This window comes from Varroa destructor, unplaced genomic scaffold (genome assembly GCF_002443255.2).
Source record: "Varroa destructor unplaced genomic scaffold, Vdes_3.0 BEIS01000004.1, whole genome shotgun sequence".
NCBI lineage: Eukaryota > Metazoa > Arthropoda > Arachnida > Mesostigmata > Varroidae > Varroa > Varroa destructor.
Genome location: NW_019211457.1, coordinates 42021018 through 42036851, shown reverse-complemented (window position 1 = coordinate 42036851; position 15834 = coordinate 42021018). Strand labels below are relative to the sequence as shown.

The window sequence follows — 15834 nt, the reverse complement described above, 5'->3', positions numbered from 1 at the left end:
TACTTATCACCGATTTTAATTTTTATTTAGTTTCATTTTTAAAAACATTTTTTATTCAATGTTTTAGACAACGTTCTTCAAATTCGATACGTTGCATAAATCTATATTAGTAGTGTTCGATTATCTTCACAGAAAAAGAACAACCCACTACCGATTCCCTTATGGTATTTACATTATGGTTAACTAATTCGTAAAAAAAAACTATTATATCGACACAAGACTGTACTCCTCTTTATTATTGACATCCTAGCCTTCAGTTATTTCCTTGATCTCCTGCCACTATTTCCGTGCGTAGTCCTCTTTACGGAGAACGCTCCAACACGACCGACAGCCCATTTCAGTGACAGAACCATTTTACCGAAGTCTTCTTGCTTCACGCTCAGATTCGAGCAGTGTTAGGATGTCATTCTCACGAACCGGGCCCTTGACGTTACGAATAATCGAACGATTGGATTCATCGATAAACTCGACGCGGACCTGAGTACACTGGCCTTGCGAGCCGGTACGGCCCAACAGCTTGGTAACCTATCAAAGTCACACGTATATCACAAACTTATTAAGTTAATATTTACATGAAATGGTCGACGTACGTTATTGTAGATGGTCTACTGCCATTCTCGACGCGCTACAGCTATCACAGCAGCGTATACAGATGCTATTTACTTATAGCGTTCGACTCTTTAATGCTAGATAACATTTTTCTGACTAGAGCATTCGAAGTACAACACACTTGCAGTTCACACCCAGTAAGTTCAATAGGTGCTTGTTCAGCTATTCTTCTGTCCTCGTTTCGCTGCTAGCAACAGTAGTGAAGCAGCAGTAAACATCAATCAACCGGTAAACCCGGCTATTTCTTTCAACACTAACTCACTCGTTTCTCGTCAAATATTCGCTGTTCCAGACTTTTTTAAGATTTTTACGCCCTTAATTACAATCCATCCCACTCAATTTACAATGACATTATATCGAAAATTTACTTACACGTGCAAGCGTAGTCTTATCCATCTCGCCAATGGAACCAAAAAGACATAAGATTTCCCAAAACCGAAACTACTCGCTTTTAGGAAGGCCCGCCACCAGGAACATTGGCAGACTCGACTCTGAACACGTTTTTTCGATATTTCAAAAAAACAGATTTACATTACCTTGCGATTTAGGTATACATAGCTGTATGCCAAAGCACAAGATCGAATTCACATAAACTTATTGCGGTACAAAACAAACGTGGAACGACAATTTTTTTGGTAATTAGGGGTTCGGAGCCGCGGCGCCGAATTTAAAATGCTCCGTCTGGAGCATTCGAATGTTTCATCAGCAAAGCAAATCGCGGCTCACCTGCATATGTAATAAACGAGTCGTGCGGAACTCATCAATGGCGCGGAGTTGGGTCTGCGAGCTGCTGCCAGTTTGACTAACATACCCAACGCTCAGTAGTAGGGAAGGTATCGTTCGACAACTGTTGTGGTGCCAAAGCTAGGCCCAGACAAGGCCGTCGAGCGAACAGCAAATTAAGTCAACATGGATCCAGAAACGTTTCTTGAAATTGCTAACCATGTTAGCAAACTCAAGATGTACCCATACTTCGAGTTAGCGCATTGCATCGTTACCCTGCTATATCTTCGTGAAGATCTAGGAACCGGTATGTGAACCAGTGACTCAGGTTCATAGGACGATGCAATGCAATATTTCGATAAGAAAGAAGAAAACTATGTGCGCGTTTGTCCTTCAGCTGTTCCACTGATTCGTAGTTTGCAGATTTATATTTATGTGACGCCCACATATAAGTGTGTCTGTGTGCGCAAAACGGCGATAGAGGACTGAATGGCACGCTCTAATCACAATCAGCTAACGAAAGGTTAATGGCTACCGCTGTTTAGTGCCTTTTTCAAATGATCATGCTTCCAAAAGCGGAAGCTATTATTCGCACAATATATAAACGGGCTTATATGATTTAGCTACTGGTAAGCTCTTCACGACGATACGTAATGTCCTGAACGTTCACCAGACGCTTTTGGAAAACACTGATGCTACCCGCACTAACTGACCCTGGCAGCGTAGCATTCCTATACAGGGCCGCAATGTCCGGTGCCAACAAAACTTGTACCATTAAGGCGCTTTTTAGCCGAGGTCGTTAGTGGAAACAGTACATGGTATGCTACTGACGACCGGAACATGTAATACAAATTTTAGTCCTCGGTCAGTGAGCTACATTATTCAAGTTGAATGGATGCAACGCGTGGACCTGTGTTAAATACCCGTTTTCTTTTTTGTAAATGAAAAAGTATAGATCGTACGAAAATCACGCTTGTGAGTGGTCTCAACTTACTACAAATTATCCCTTGACTCACAACAAATTGCACCATGTAAATATGAATGCTATCATTATAAATAAGGGCTCTAAAATAAATTTTAAAAAAATTCGTGAGATATAATTTAGTTACTATTTCCAAAAACAAGCGCACTTTTGTTGCATCTATTCATTGGCTCTAAAATAAAAGGTAAGAATAGGCCCGGTCAAAAGTGATGCTTTTGGTTCTAAAAATGTTATTCGATAAGAATTTACAGAAGTGCCTGCAAAATAGAATATTTTTCTAGCACCGGTCTCCGGTTGTCGTGTTCTCTCTTGAACAAAAAAAAAACTTGTTATTAATTTCGGTGGTAAATCCATGCGTACATTGCAGTACTACATCCTAACAAACTAACGTTAATTGCATCAATAAAACTATCTGCAAAGCATGAATATGCAACGTAGGCAACAATAAATAGAGGACTCGCCTAGCTCCTTCTATCCAAATCGCACTGCTGATAGAATAGTAACTCAGAACTTAGTTGTTTAAAGTGCATTCAATCTGCTATAATGACAAACATAAGTAAAAAGCCAAACATAGAGCTTAACGTTGTTATGCTATTTTGCTACTGTGCAATAATGATTCGAATAGCAAAACTTAGTAATTTTAGGGTTTAGTAGTAATGATAAAAATGTATCTAAGCAATAATAATGAAGGCTATGGGGATGCATAAACCGTAAGCAGAGCCATCAATATGACAAACCGAAACTTGCTTTGATCTATATATATAGTTACCTAGAATAGGAAAATCAGAATAAGACCACTATTTTTAAAGCTAATTTTCATATACGCTTGCCTATGTTCAGTTATGTTTTACCTATGATCAGCCGTCTGCTAAATCCTATTTCGGCGTGATTTCAATTACCGCACAGAAAGCTATTCCAATTAATTTTTTTAAAGATTTCATTATTAAACTAACTCGTTGAACAGCTCTACGAACGATGTCATAATCAAATTATGTAAGGGATAAAGTGCACTAGCAAGAATCAGTCAGTTACCATTTCAAATTTTCAAAGGAAAATTGGAAACAACTCATATAGGAAGCACTATTGCCCCCAATTATTTAGTTATGCAGAAGTAGCTGAATTCCTATATAAGCAATATTTCAGATAACAGGTTTTTGAGTGCAAGAATGCAACATCCCAGAAGATAAGTCAGTATCATTTCTACCTTAAATAGATGTCGTATTCAACGCTCGTCTTACCCAGCAGGCCATGAAAAGTCCAGGAGTCTAGGATGAGTTAATTCAACGACTGTATCAGATTGCTTAATACAAAGCATATCAATGGATTATGCAGAGCACAATCGTCGGCGTTTGTGCATCAATTTTTTTAATCTCTTTGCTTCATTTCATGGGGTTTTCCAGGATCGCAACTATTCTCTCGTAAACACCCACTATCCTGCTGGGTGAGCTCTATGTTCTCAATCTATGCAGGAGGGATCTTTGCTGCCCTATTGCTCGGAGAGCCCGTTCTCGCAGTCCTCAAAAGCAACCAGAGCCTTATTCTTGCTACTGCCTGCTGGTAGGTGCCCTACCCCGTGAAAACATTTATCGGATCTTTATTTAACTATAATTTCTAGACATATGATAAAAGCTAAAATTGTTGTAATTAATAACTGATATTATTTTTCAATCGGGACGCTCTATTATCTGTTCTATGATCCGCACAATCTATATCTTGTCTTTGCTTACCTGGTAGACTTCTTCGTTTTTCTACCAGGTACTTAATTTTCTATTCGCCATTTGACATCGTGTATAAGTTCTGCAAGATCCTGCCGATCAAACTGGCTATCGCATTAGCAAAGGAAGTTACTAGGGCAAAGAAAGTTCATGATGGAGTGCATCACGCCGCAAAAATTTATCCTAGTGCGTACATTATCATGGTCATCATTGGCGTTGTTAAAGGTATGATCACAACATCCGCATCGGTGGAAACACCAAAGTAACTGTATTGAACCCTTACGCAATAGTTCCGTAAACATTGTTATTGTGCAATCAGAGCTATTGCCTGTGAGAACTTCCTATCGTGTGAAAGCAACGGAGACCGAGAATTCACAATTCCACAAGTGACTGGATTGTAGAAAGAAAATGACTAAAATTTACCGTTCTGACACTATCTAGACTATCATCATTGGACCGTTTAGTTGCGAGTGTCTACTGATGCTCGAGGCATGTTTAAAAGTACCCAGCTTGCCAAACTTGTCTATACGGTTCTAGTGAATTTTGTTGACAGCGTGTTGATATTTGCGCGCTCGAATTTGCGAACAGGTAACGGAACCTCGTTTCTGAAGGTGTTCGAACGGCTTCTTCGTGGCTTCTGGACGCCTCAAGCTATGGAAATCATGCAGCCATCATTTGCAACAAAAGCATGTGTCATCGCTTCTCTTGTCTTTGTCGTTGACAAGAAGACGGATCTTATCTCGGCGCCGCATTCGCTTGTGTACTTCGGCGTCGTCGTGTTCTTTGTCTATTTTAAGCTTTCCTCGGTCGTCCTAGGTAAGCGCAATCAGTGTCTCAATCAAGCTGTTATTGTTCGTTAGATCTTTTCTTGACCCATTACTACATTTGTGTTCCCGAAAGTCGATGAATATAACTTGAAAGCATTGTTTCGATATTCTAAGTAGCTGATTTGGCTAGCAAGTAATCCTCTCGTAAATTAGCGCGTTTTTCATGAGTTCGTTTTTGTTCAAAGGTTTGCACGATCCGTTCATTCCGTTCGAGAATCTTGCTTGTGCCATATTCTTCGGTGGAATCTGGGACGCAATTTCAAGGGCAATCAACAAGGGAGGAGATGCCGCCGGGAGTGGGCTTAAAGACAACAAAGATACAGCCGCCAAAAAGAAAGAGTAGAGATAATTTCGTGGCCATCAACTGTGAAACACCTTGTCTGATTACAGTGTGTTGGAGAGTCTTACGATGTTAAGTACCATTAATAGAAAGGTACGTGGAAAGTAACATTCATATAAAGAAATGCGTCTCCAAAAGATAATGATGATCGCCATCACAGAGATATAGGTTTTTAGCAAAGACGCATCGTTTGAATACTTCTTATAACTAAACAGATATTGTATAAATCTAGTCTAGATCGCGACAGCTACTATCGGAAGGGGAGTTTATGTAAGGGCGCAATGCTAATAACAATGCACGGTCTATTTCAGGTCACCACTGCCTCTTGCAATCACGCTATCGGATACAGGATATGAAGGTTTTTCAGCGTCGGAAGAGCTTGTTTGTCATCGTTCTCGGAGTCATCCGAGAACCATGAACTATCTTTACCGATGCGCTTCTTTTTTATCCCTTCACACCTCTGAGTAACCACAGAAAAGTTTTCATCCAATGCAACATTCGAGTTCACAGCATGAACATGTCCTGTCCACCGCCCTCTTTTTCTTAATAATATTGACTTGCATTTAGCCATTTAGCTATATATATATATATATATATATATATATATATATATATATATATATTCCTTTTTTAAACGAGAGTGAAATGACTGCAATTTTTTCCCAAATATAGTCACAAATATATAGTTCATATATCGTAGTGCTATATAAACACACGGCTAGATATTTTAGAACAAAAATGTCAAGACATGCGGGAAGAAAGCTGCAGGACCGCTTTGTCATTGTTTATTGTTGTAGAGGCTATTACGTAACTATTTATACTTGCATCAAGTGACGAATCAAAAGATCTAACTTCTGGAATACAATGGGGCAGCTGTAACTTGTGAGAAAGGCTTTTATTTAGTCAGACGACGGGGTCTTCACACGGAAGTGTGGTGCAATTTTTGTGTGCTCATGTTTTTTTTTTGTTATTTTATTTTCGCTATTAACGTGGACGCGATCTAAGCACTTCCAAGTGAAAAGTGATCGGTGTGTTGCTGAGGAAACCATTTAATTAATGCCGTAACTGTACCATTTCAATATGATTACATTTCCGTTGTTAATGTATGAATAAAGCTTTCCCATCAACATGCTTTACAATCTTACACAATTTCACACAGGACGTCGCCAAGACGATCAGACCGTTGCACTATCTGTGTTTTGCCCCCATGATTTGCTCACTTACGTCGTACGTCGGACTGAAAGGGTTCTGATGTATAAAAATTATAAACTTTATTGGCTATTATTTAATAAACAGAAATAACATTTTGATTACATACATTACGAAAAACAATAAAATGCAAAATAATAATAAAATGCAAAATACAAATTAGAGAGCGTGTTCATTTAGCTTTATTTGTTATGCATAGTACCCTTAGCATTATAATTACGGCTGTTGAATAAAATACTCAAGTCATTTTCTAAAAAACAATTATTTTTTGTTTCTTTTTTTCTGTATAAATGTAAAAAAAACTGTGTTTCGAAAATATGCACTGCTAAGAACTATGGGGTAACTAAAATTAAAAATTATCACAAAGGTCAGGTACGACATATTGAATGTCGATATCGATAGTCAAAGCAAGGAAACTATTGGCACAGCAGAATGCACGTAATACTGTGATGCTTAATGGTTCAATCAACGTGATCCACTGTATCATAAGAGCAACGTTAGTATAGTAAAAGACATTTAACGTTATTCTATATGCAGCACTATATTCGTCGATTTAACAATAATATCCATTTCTAGTTCTCTTTCTTTGGAAATATCTCGTATTCTTTAGCTGTTACTTAATGAGCTTCGAGCATAAGCCAGTCAGTATAACCTAAGAATTGGAGGAGATGCTCCCTACTACAACGAATGTATAAAGTATGACATATCCGCTGAGTTGAACCTGACGATGTTTTAGGATATGCTACCATTGACGTTTAACATTAAAACAACTAACTCAAAAAGTAAAATTTTACAAAACTAACTATCTTTGGATAGGTCGAACTGATTCTGTTGCTTATGCCCTGACATGACTTTGGTCCGCGCATTATTGTTCAAACCACGCATTCTATCTTATGGCTACACGCAGGAAGATCCCCGCAAGTGTAGCTTAGCTCCGCTTTTCTGTCAGAATAACCAACAGCAATGTTACTATTGTGCCATGTCCAAGCAGAACAGCCAAGAGGTTCACTCAAAATTTCGGAGAGCTATATTGATTTCTTCAGAATTATATTAATGCTTCAGCAATCCTCGACTGATTTAGTACTCTCGTATAATTCACATCCCTATAATTTTGCCAGGTCCATAGCATTAGCAAGACAGCCTGGCAACACTGCAGACATGGCATTAGCTGTTGTGCACTCGATCTCCTCCCGTTCGTAAGAGCAAAATAACTGTTTGGCCAATTTCCAGCTAAATATTTCTTTAGAAAGCTTAATCGGGTACCCGGGTTCCGTGGCCTGACTCCACCAGAGCATGGATGTCCGAACAGATGAGGTAAGTGGCCGCTCGAATTTATCATTGGTTCGTTATTCCTTCCTTGAGGGATTTGTTTCGTTGGACGGAAGTCTGGCAACTTGATTATCTGTTGTCGGCTTTTGGCCCGACAAACTGGTCGATAATACGGGCGAGGCCAGTATACAGGGGCCCGAGATGGAACTGTATGTTAACAACACTGGGCTATTTTTTAGTACCACGAATGGCGCTTTGATGAAATTTGACGGATACCAGGTGCAGACTTTACTTCTCTGAATCAACTTTGCACCTAAGGTTGTCCGGAATTGAGACTAATTAATTGGCTCACGAAATCATTAAACGGCTGAGAAAAGCTAAAGCATACTGAGAAAGTTCATTAAATGTATACGACTCATGCTCCTTAGAATATAAAAACTGCTGTTACGGAAAACGAATGATATTAGGACAGATCATTTGCTAACCATAAGCTGCAGCGATCAGCTGTGACAAGGTTAGGCCGTCAGTCGATTGAGCCAGCTGATTTTGTAATGCCATTTGCAACAACTAATTAAGTGCAGTGGCAACTTCAATTATATTAGCGGGCAAAAATTTGCATCGTTTCATAGCGGCATCCGGGGTGGTATTATAATATTAAAAATGAAATGTGTACAGCACCAAAAAAGGGACAAAAGGGCATTCCGTGTTAGTGATAGGGTAATCCTAGAAAACCGTGGCACGCACTCATGAAGGGACACTGCTAAGTAAAACAGGCTAACTTGTAATAAAAAAGTATGCAGAGTTATTATATAGACGACTAACGGTCCCATTAAAAGATAACTTGGATACCAATACGTTACCTATTAGATCAACTGCCAGATCGTAGTAAATCCGCCTGACGTGAGGAGTTTATACAACACACTTGGTTACCACAGAACGATGAACAACTTGTTAGCAGATCAAATATTTTCGTAGTAACTATTTATTGAATATTCAAATTGGGAATATGCGTTGTTGCTTTTTGCGGGGGTATCAGTTTCTGCTCTTTGAAAAAAATGAACGCCATGATGAAACGCCACTTGACTTATAAATTTCGTTCCAATATGGTCATTCGATGTTTAATCAGTGCGGTCATTTTTCGGGACCCAAGATTATAGCTACGTTCTGAAAATATCTACGTCTATTCCTTGAACATAGAAATAATCTTATAGGTCAAACGGACTGTTTAAACATTCCCCGATTTCCGTATAATTGTAATCATAGAATGGCAGGCATTGTGTAGTTTTCTATATCAGTTGAGTGTTTAAAATGTTCTAACGAAGCTGCTTCCTTATTCTTCCGATGCTGAATAGCTAAATCAATAGTGTTAGTCATTTTATCGAAAAGGTTAAGATACTTTAGAAAAAAGGTACGATACACAAGTTTTCTGTATGACTTTTATATTGTACTTTGTCTTATCATCAACTTTTCTGGAATTTATATTCACTTTGAGTTTCTTAGTTAGCGTTCAACGTTGAAAATTAATGTTGAGTAAATGATCAGAAATTAACTAATGCGAAGTGCTAAGTACAAAAAATCTATTGATAGAAATATTTTTCTTAGTCGTTTCAGCTTGGTTATGCGGAAGGTAATGAAGTTGACAGTATATTGTCAACGGAACACACATCAGGTGAACACATTGTGGTGAGGTCATTTTTTTAATAGAAAAATCATGTCATGCTTATTTATACTTGAATCATCATAAATCATCGATCCATTGAGCTAAAATACTCTCGTTCTCTATTTCGATGTGGCGGCATATGAGTAGTTTTATTAGCATTTGTTAGATTCTTTATTTGTGAGATAGCGCGGCGGTAATTACTAAATGCAGGCATACGTCCACATATTCCATCAGGCCTAGGTTTGAATATAGGCGTGAATACGCTTCATTTCGTGTTGGGAGCTAGCCGACCTAAGTAACGTCTAACGGCAGAATTTGAATTAGATGCTTTCGAATGGATCTAAGATGTATGCATATATTTTGGCCTTTATTCACTTCATATTGAAGTCTTTACAATTACCCAATGGGGATGTCTGTCCCGTGGTGATGGGCAGTGGAATAGTGTCCCAACCGGTTGTTCACAGCAGTACAGCAAGCTTATCAGAGATGGATGTAAAAATTGCTCCCGAAACACTCGAGCACCTTCGACCCGGCAGAGCTGTCATGTACCGATTTGAGGAGCGCGGAGAGATCTGGCTCCTTCAATCGCATTCGGCGGATCCTACAGTATTACAGGTAAATATTGCACGGTAGGAACACTGGCTGCACACTGTTGTGACAGTTTTGCCGTTTATGATTGAAGTCTGGCGCGCACTGAATAGACCCGCTGTTTTGCAACTAAACAAATGGTATATAACAGAAATGATGTATAGTTTAGTAGAGATTGGTAGAAACGTTACAGGATACACTTGCGTTAATCTTAGAATAGCTGATTTTTGTAGGAAGCGATGTATAAGATACTTCCTATCCCGGAGTATGTTCTATATTCGTTTTCATTGGTAGCATTGTATATTGAACATCTCGAACTGTGTGGTGATTGCAGGTGCAGGCGCTGGACACAGGCCAATGTCAATACCAGCAGCATCATGTACAGCATATCGAGCTTGCACCAACACCTATGGCAGGCCTTCAAACCATAGAAGGTGCGAACTCTCATTTGTAAGAAGACAAAGTGATTTTTTTCATATCGAAGAGCCTCTCACCTATTTTAATGATGACAATGTTTTAAACTTAGGTCTAAGTAGGTACTAGGTAAGTACAAAGGTCTTGTGGGTAAGTGACACATTGTATTATCGCTATATTGTCTCATTATAGTGGGCGGCACCATGTCAATAGAGATGGCTGGAGAGGAACTTGTCAATGAGGTGGCTCAAGTCGGCAGCGCAATATCTGAGGTAGGCAATAACAGCAGTGATATAGCATCAGCTATGATCACAGGGGACGGTCATTCGGACAGCCGTCATTCTCAGACCCATTATCAACTGCCCTCAGTCGTTCCTGGATCCCATCCAAGCCCGGTGGTAGAGGGCGTCGCGCCCGTTATTAACACTATGAATACCTCAGTAGCTTCAATGGTTCATGAGACAGGCACAAGTGCTCTTCAAGACCACGTATCCACGATGGTCCAGTCAGTAGATTCAGGCCCAATACAAGTCGGTGCCGAGGAGACGACAGGAATTGGCAACAATCATGTAAAGGCCGCCATGGGTGGTCCTGTCACAGTGAACTCGGTCGTTATGTCGGTGCTTCAAAAGAAGGTAAGAAGGAAAGGGTGTCTGGAATAACTGAGATGATAAACTTTCATGCTGATCAGTAGTGTCGTCATTATTAGCTATATAGCTAAGACCGCATACAATAGAGGCTCCAGTGAACTCCTTTTCTGATTTGCTCATGTCCTTCTAGCTTACCCAGGCAGATCAGACGCCTATAGCGACGTCCGGTGCAAGAGGGGTGCGGCGTCAGGACGGTCCAGTCCATCAATGCAACGAGTGCGGCGCCTCGTTTAATTCAATGTTCCATTTACGCCGGCATCAGCAAACACACACAGGAGCAAGGCCGTTCGCTTGTCCTATTTGTAACCTCTGTTTTCGACACAAAACTTCACTGACAGTACATATACGAAGACATACTGGCGAAATGCCATTCCATTGCCGTGAGTGTATAAAATAATTCTTTGATTCATGGAATAAACAACTACGTTATCGCAGCTGTTGGAAGCAGCTAGCGGATATGGCGAACTTAACCAACCGTTCATAAGATACACAGATCAAATACGCTTAAATCAACCCACTTGAACAGTTTCGACTTTCAAGACCAATCGCGCAGCACTAAAGCGGAATAATTTCGAATGTTTTGGCCAATGAAAGTGGTATTATTTTACTTTGGCAAATATTTTCAAACTGTTGACAAATGATGTGATATAGTTATGAACATCAGTATTTTGGCATGGCCTTCTGAACCGATAACCGCTGCTACTCTTTGGGGCATGCTTTTGATACAGTTTTTCGGTGTTTCAGCTATGAATGAATTTTGTTGCCACACATTGGTGATTTTTTTCACAGAGATGTGGAACATTTGTTATTTCCTGCCCTTTCCGAACACATGATTTTACAATCTTCCAAACGTTCTCTATAGAATTAATATTTGCCAACAGGCCGACAGCTGAAGGTCCCAACTAGCCTCGGGATATCTGGCGATCTATGAAAAGGCTCCTCATTGTGCCTTAATCACCGTCAGGAAACCATTCTCGCACCAGAGACAGTATCTTGCTCTCTATAACCTCAACATATATCTACTGCTTTAATCTTTTCCGTGCGAAATGTATCATTCCAGAGTCTTTGCCAGAGATAATAGATCACATCAGAGTTTTGGATGGATGTCTGATTTCCAGCAGGACGCGGTTTTCAATAAGCCGCTCATCAACATGCCTGAAGGCACAACAAGCGTTTTTTTCGTCTGAAAAGTAGACTTTTCTCAATTCTTGGCGGTTCAATTTTCAACTTGGTTTGTCCAATGAAAACGGGCTCGTTTTGTTCGAACATTCAACCAAGGTTTCTTAACAGGTTCACTAGCCTTGAACCTAGCCCCTTTGAGTCGGCGGCGAAACGTTGTTTTGGCACGGTAAGCCCACGGTCTTTCAACGTACTCTGGAGGACTTCATAGGGGAAGTACCTAGTCTTTTTTTAAAAATTCGAAATTGACAAAGTAGTTCTTCAATCAGAGTTCTACGCTCGCCAGTAACATCTGTGCTTTTTCCCGCTTTCGACAGTTTACGTACGAAAGCACACAGAATCATTGAAAAACACTCAAACCCTAACGTCACCGCTTGCTTGTTCAGCGCCGAACACAATTGCGTTAGAACGTGCCGGCTAGAGATAACTCGAACTGTTGGAGCGAAAATTGGATGCTAAACTTGCAGAAGTCCAATTACAGCACGTTATCATGCCTACGTGAAATATGATGAAGCAGTTTTACATATCGCGTCCTTTGTCAGCAGTTTTTGAACTCCGCGGGCGTCTCTGTCATGTCGATAGGGCATAACCAGCGTTAAACCATCGCTTTGGTAGGCCAGAACCAGCTAGAAAATATCTCGCTCAGCTACTGTGGAATTGGCCTTGAGAACTGAGACTATTTGATTGAATTTGTTAGGGTCCGTTTATTGAGCACCGATTGTAACTGTGAGACATCATCGCAAAGCTGCTGTCAAGGCACATGCTGTGTAGCACTAGTAAATGGTTGCTTTGACGTCGTGGCGTGACGATATAAGTTGTTTTCATGTATATGATTAGCTTCGGCCGCTTAGCCGTGAAGGGTATCATGCCTTTGATCTAGATCGCCCCATGCTTAATGTCCGTCATGAATTTGCTTGCCCTACATAAATACCCTTGTGATGCAACTTATTCCGTCTGACTTGAAATGTTCAATTTTAGCTGTGTGCGATAAACGATTCCGTGATCCGGCTAACTTCAAGGTGCACGTACGTTCACATACCGATCAAAAAAACTACGAATGCAAGCTGTGCAATAAGAGATTCAACTCGGCTTCGACTCTATACGCGCACAACAAAACACACGAAAACGTCAAGCCATATACATGTGTCGATTGCAAAAAGTCATTCCGATTTAATACTACTTTGGTGAGTATCGACTTCAAATCTTATAACCAGCTTAATACTGATTTGCTCAGACAGAGGAAGAGCACCGTCTCCGCACGAAACCTTTGCACTTCTCGGTATCTGTGCAACCCAGTACGTCAGGCTAGTTTGAAAAACAAATAGGCTTTCTCTTCACGAAAATTGTCATTTACACACTAATCGTATTTGAGAGTCATAAGCGCTTGTGTGCGGCAAAGTTTGTTTTGATCTGAATAAACTCGACGCAAATTTCCTGCGATAGAAAAGCTATTGCTTGGACAGAATTTACTCAGTCATGAACGCTGAAAAGACTGCTTGCATAATGTTATTGCTAGAATACTTACGGACCTGTAATGTTTAATGTGTGTTTAATCACATGACGCCACCGACGCTGCCGTCGTCTATAACCACCTATAGGTTCGTCATATTCGCACTCATACCGGTGAGAAGCCCTATTCGTGTGATCGCTGTAGTTTATGCTTTGCGACAGCATCGAATCTCGCGGCTCACCGACGTCGCCATGACAATGCGGACAGAGCAGGAAAAAAAGGTGCGCAAGGAAAGAGTCCCACCCCAACACACAAGTGCGCCGAGTGCGGTCAGAGCTTTCACACAAAGCCCGGCTTAAAAGTACACATAAGACAACAGCACGAGCAGTCGCGACAGCATGAGGCTTCAGCTGTAGCTTCTCCATTAGAAAGTAACCAGCTCGCCGTAACTTCTGCTATTGCGAACACGACTACGGTGCCGGGAACGGTGCCTACGATGACCTCGCCTACAACGACGGCTACAATAGCACCTGTAACGACGACTATAGCTCCTGCAACGGTTGATGGTGTCAGTTGGGAGCCGGAAGGAGAGAATGCGATAGAGGGGATCGTTCTGCAATGTTCCATTTGTTCCGAGGTAGTACGGGTACTACATAGCAAGCCTGCTACATGAAAATAGTACTAGTCAGCTTGTTGCTTATGTGTTAAATTATATTATGTGGTTCTCGGGTACTGGACACCGATTGAGTTTTCTGTCATTTCAGCTCGTGGAGTGTTCACGATCTGCCTTCACAATAAATCACAAACAGATAGGGCTTTGAATACGCCAGTTATATTCTTCTTAAGTATGTTGAAACATGTTGTTATATTAAGTCTTTTCAAACCGATGCGGCCTTTAACCCTGTAGATTTAAAATTATGTTGAGCTTGATTGAGGTTGAGCTTAAAATAATTGAGTTATTCGTGTCCTATTCTTATTTATCATAGGTATACTTCAACGAGAAACAGCTAACGGATCACATGGTCGCTAGTCACACAAATACTCGATACAATCGACGAAGCTGGAGAGTTTCCGATGCTAGTTGGGAATCGTCGAGATCTAAGCCCAGAACTTTGGTGCCAAATACGTATATCGCCGTGAGAGAGGTCGCACAGGAGCGGCAACAACTACAGAACGTGCAGGAATCGCGACACGAATTCTGCCGTCAGCAAGAGATAGTCGGCTTTTTTCAAGGTCAGTTAATAATACTTCATGTAAACGCTTAATCTAGTCCGTTATCTTTATGTCAATAAGATACTTTTGATCAAATTAGATGACACACGCACACACATATACACACACAGATCCACACAAATACACAGAGGTTTGATTATCAGGCTGTTATTCTATTTCGTTGTTGTTGTTGTTTTTATTATTCTCTATTACATTGCATGCCTACGATGACGAGTCTTTTTTTTACTCTGTTCGCGACAGGTGTTGAGAAATCTGGTGGGGACGACCGAGCTGAATTTTACACTTGTGATACATGCGGAAAGAAATTCGACAGCGCTGATGTATATAAAGCGCACATGCGAACGCACAATATCTCAAAAGGCATCCGGGTCGTCTATACCATGCGATCTGTGTCCTAACATGTATATTATAGAATAAATATAAAGAAATAGAAGAATCTACACTCAAATGACAAAATGAAACGTTAAGCGAAACAGTACCTCCCTTTTCCTGTCCTCATAGTCGTAAAATTGCTGAAGCTATCCACGAGCCTATGTTTCGTATAAGGTGCAAAAGGACAGCACCTAGAATGCCTTATTGCATTATGGCTATTGTTTATACGTGAAGTAACAAACACATTCGTTGCAATGGTCGCTCGGATCAATAACGTGATCAGATACTGTAAAATATGCATTTTAGGTAATGGCGGTGAACTTGAAGAAATAAATGCGTACGAATTTTTAGCGATTTCCGTTGTGTTATTCGTTGTATGGCTTTGAGAGCTATCGACGCACTGATCGATTAATGATTATCAATTACTGGTTCCAGTTTAGATTTGTATTTGTGTATATATAAAAATAACGACTGGACGAACATCTGGACCCGTAGCAATTAGCAACAGAGTATGGCTGAAATGTCTATTAATTGCGAATTCATAATAAAGCGATTTAGAAACAGGCGGGCTAGCATGCCCTCCCCCCTGCATATATAATACATTTTTAATAAAT

At 40.3% G+C, this 15834-nt stretch overlaps 3 protein-coding genes across 5 annotated transcripts; 2 read left to right on the top strand and 1 right to left on the bottom strand.

The window, feature by feature from the left end:
• Positions 1–204: 204 nt before the first annotated feature.
• Positions 205–1106, bottom strand: LOC147756220 (small ribosomal subunit protein eS28). Its single transcript, XM_086986834.1, has 2 exons — positions 982–1106; positions 205–525 (listed from the first exon to the last, which is right to left on the bottom strand). Exons 1-2 carry the CDS (start codon positions 1003–1005, stop codon positions 355–357), a joined length of 195 nt encoding a protein of 64 aa, XP_086842960.1. The 5' UTR covers positions 1006–1106; the 3' UTR covers positions 205–354.
• A 171-nt stretch (positions 1107–1277) lies between these two features.
• LOC111250503 (trimeric intracellular cation channel type 1B.1) lies at positions 1278–6564 on the top strand. Of its 2 annotated transcripts, none has more exons than XM_022805872.2 (6): positions 1278–1855; positions 3715–3871; positions 4070–4254; positions 4618–4845; positions 5042–5289; positions 5508–6564. In XM_022805872.2, the coding sequence occupies exons 1-5, from the start codon at positions 1822–1824 to the stop codon at positions 5197–5199; spliced, it is 762 nt and encodes a 253-aa protein (XP_022661607.1). In that variant the 5' UTR covers positions 1278–1821; the 3' UTR covers positions 5200–5289; positions 5508–6564. The 2 variants fall into 2 exon arrangements, with proteins under 2 accessions (XP_022661607.1, XP_022661606.1); XM_022805871.2 differs by having other exon boundaries at positions 1279–1639.
• An 860-nt stretch (positions 6565–7424) lies between these two features.
• Positions 7425–15575, top strand: LOC111250496 (uncharacterized). 2 transcript variants are annotated; one of them, XM_022805863.2, is made up of 10 exons: positions 7431–7719; positions 9277–9357; positions 9722–9949; positions 10257–10356; positions 10529–10971; positions 11117–11366; positions 13144–13349; positions 13764–14252; positions 14602–14848; positions 15089–15575. In XM_022805863.2, exons 1-10 carry the CDS (start codon positions 7699–7701, stop codon positions 15244–15246), a joined length of 2223 nt encoding a protein of 740 aa, XP_022661598.1. In that variant the 5' UTR covers positions 7431–7698; the 3' UTR covers positions 15247–15575. The 2 variants fall into 2 exon arrangements, with proteins under 2 accessions (XP_086842957.1, XP_022661598.1); XM_086986831.1 differs by lacking the exon at positions 9277–9357 and having other exon boundaries at positions 7425–7719.
• Positions 15576–15834: the final 259 nt, after the last annotated feature.

Coding starts and splice junctions, on each gene's coding strand:
- LOC111250496 (XM_022805863.2), top strand. CDS start 7,699: ATGGATGTCCGAACAGATGAG. Junction 9,358..9,721: donor CATCAGGTGAACACATTGTG/GTGAGGTCATTT, acceptor TTCATATTGAAG/TCTTTACAATTACCCAATGG. Junction 10,972..11,116: donor TGTCGGTGCTTCAAAAGAAG/GTAAGAAGGAAA, acceptor ATGTCCTTCTAG/CTTACCCAGGCAGATCAGAC.
- LOC147756220 (XM_086986834.1), bottom strand. CDS start 1,005: ATGGATAAGACTACGCTTGCACGT. Junction 526..981: donor ATAAGACTACGCTTGCACGT/GTAAGTAAATTT, acceptor TGACTTTGATAG/GTTACCAAGCTGTTGGGCCG.
- LOC111250503 (XM_022805871.2), top strand. CDS start 1,519: ATGGATCCAGAAACGTTTCTTGAAATTGCTAACCATGTTAGCAAACTC. Junction 3,872..4,069: donor ATTCTTGCTACTGCCTGCTG/GTAGGTGCCCTA, acceptor TTTTTCTACCAG/GTACTTAATTTTCTATTCGC. Junction 4,255..4,617: donor CATCATTGGCGTTGTTAAAG/GTATGATCACAA, acceptor ATTTGCGAACAG/GTAACGGAACCTCGTTTCTG.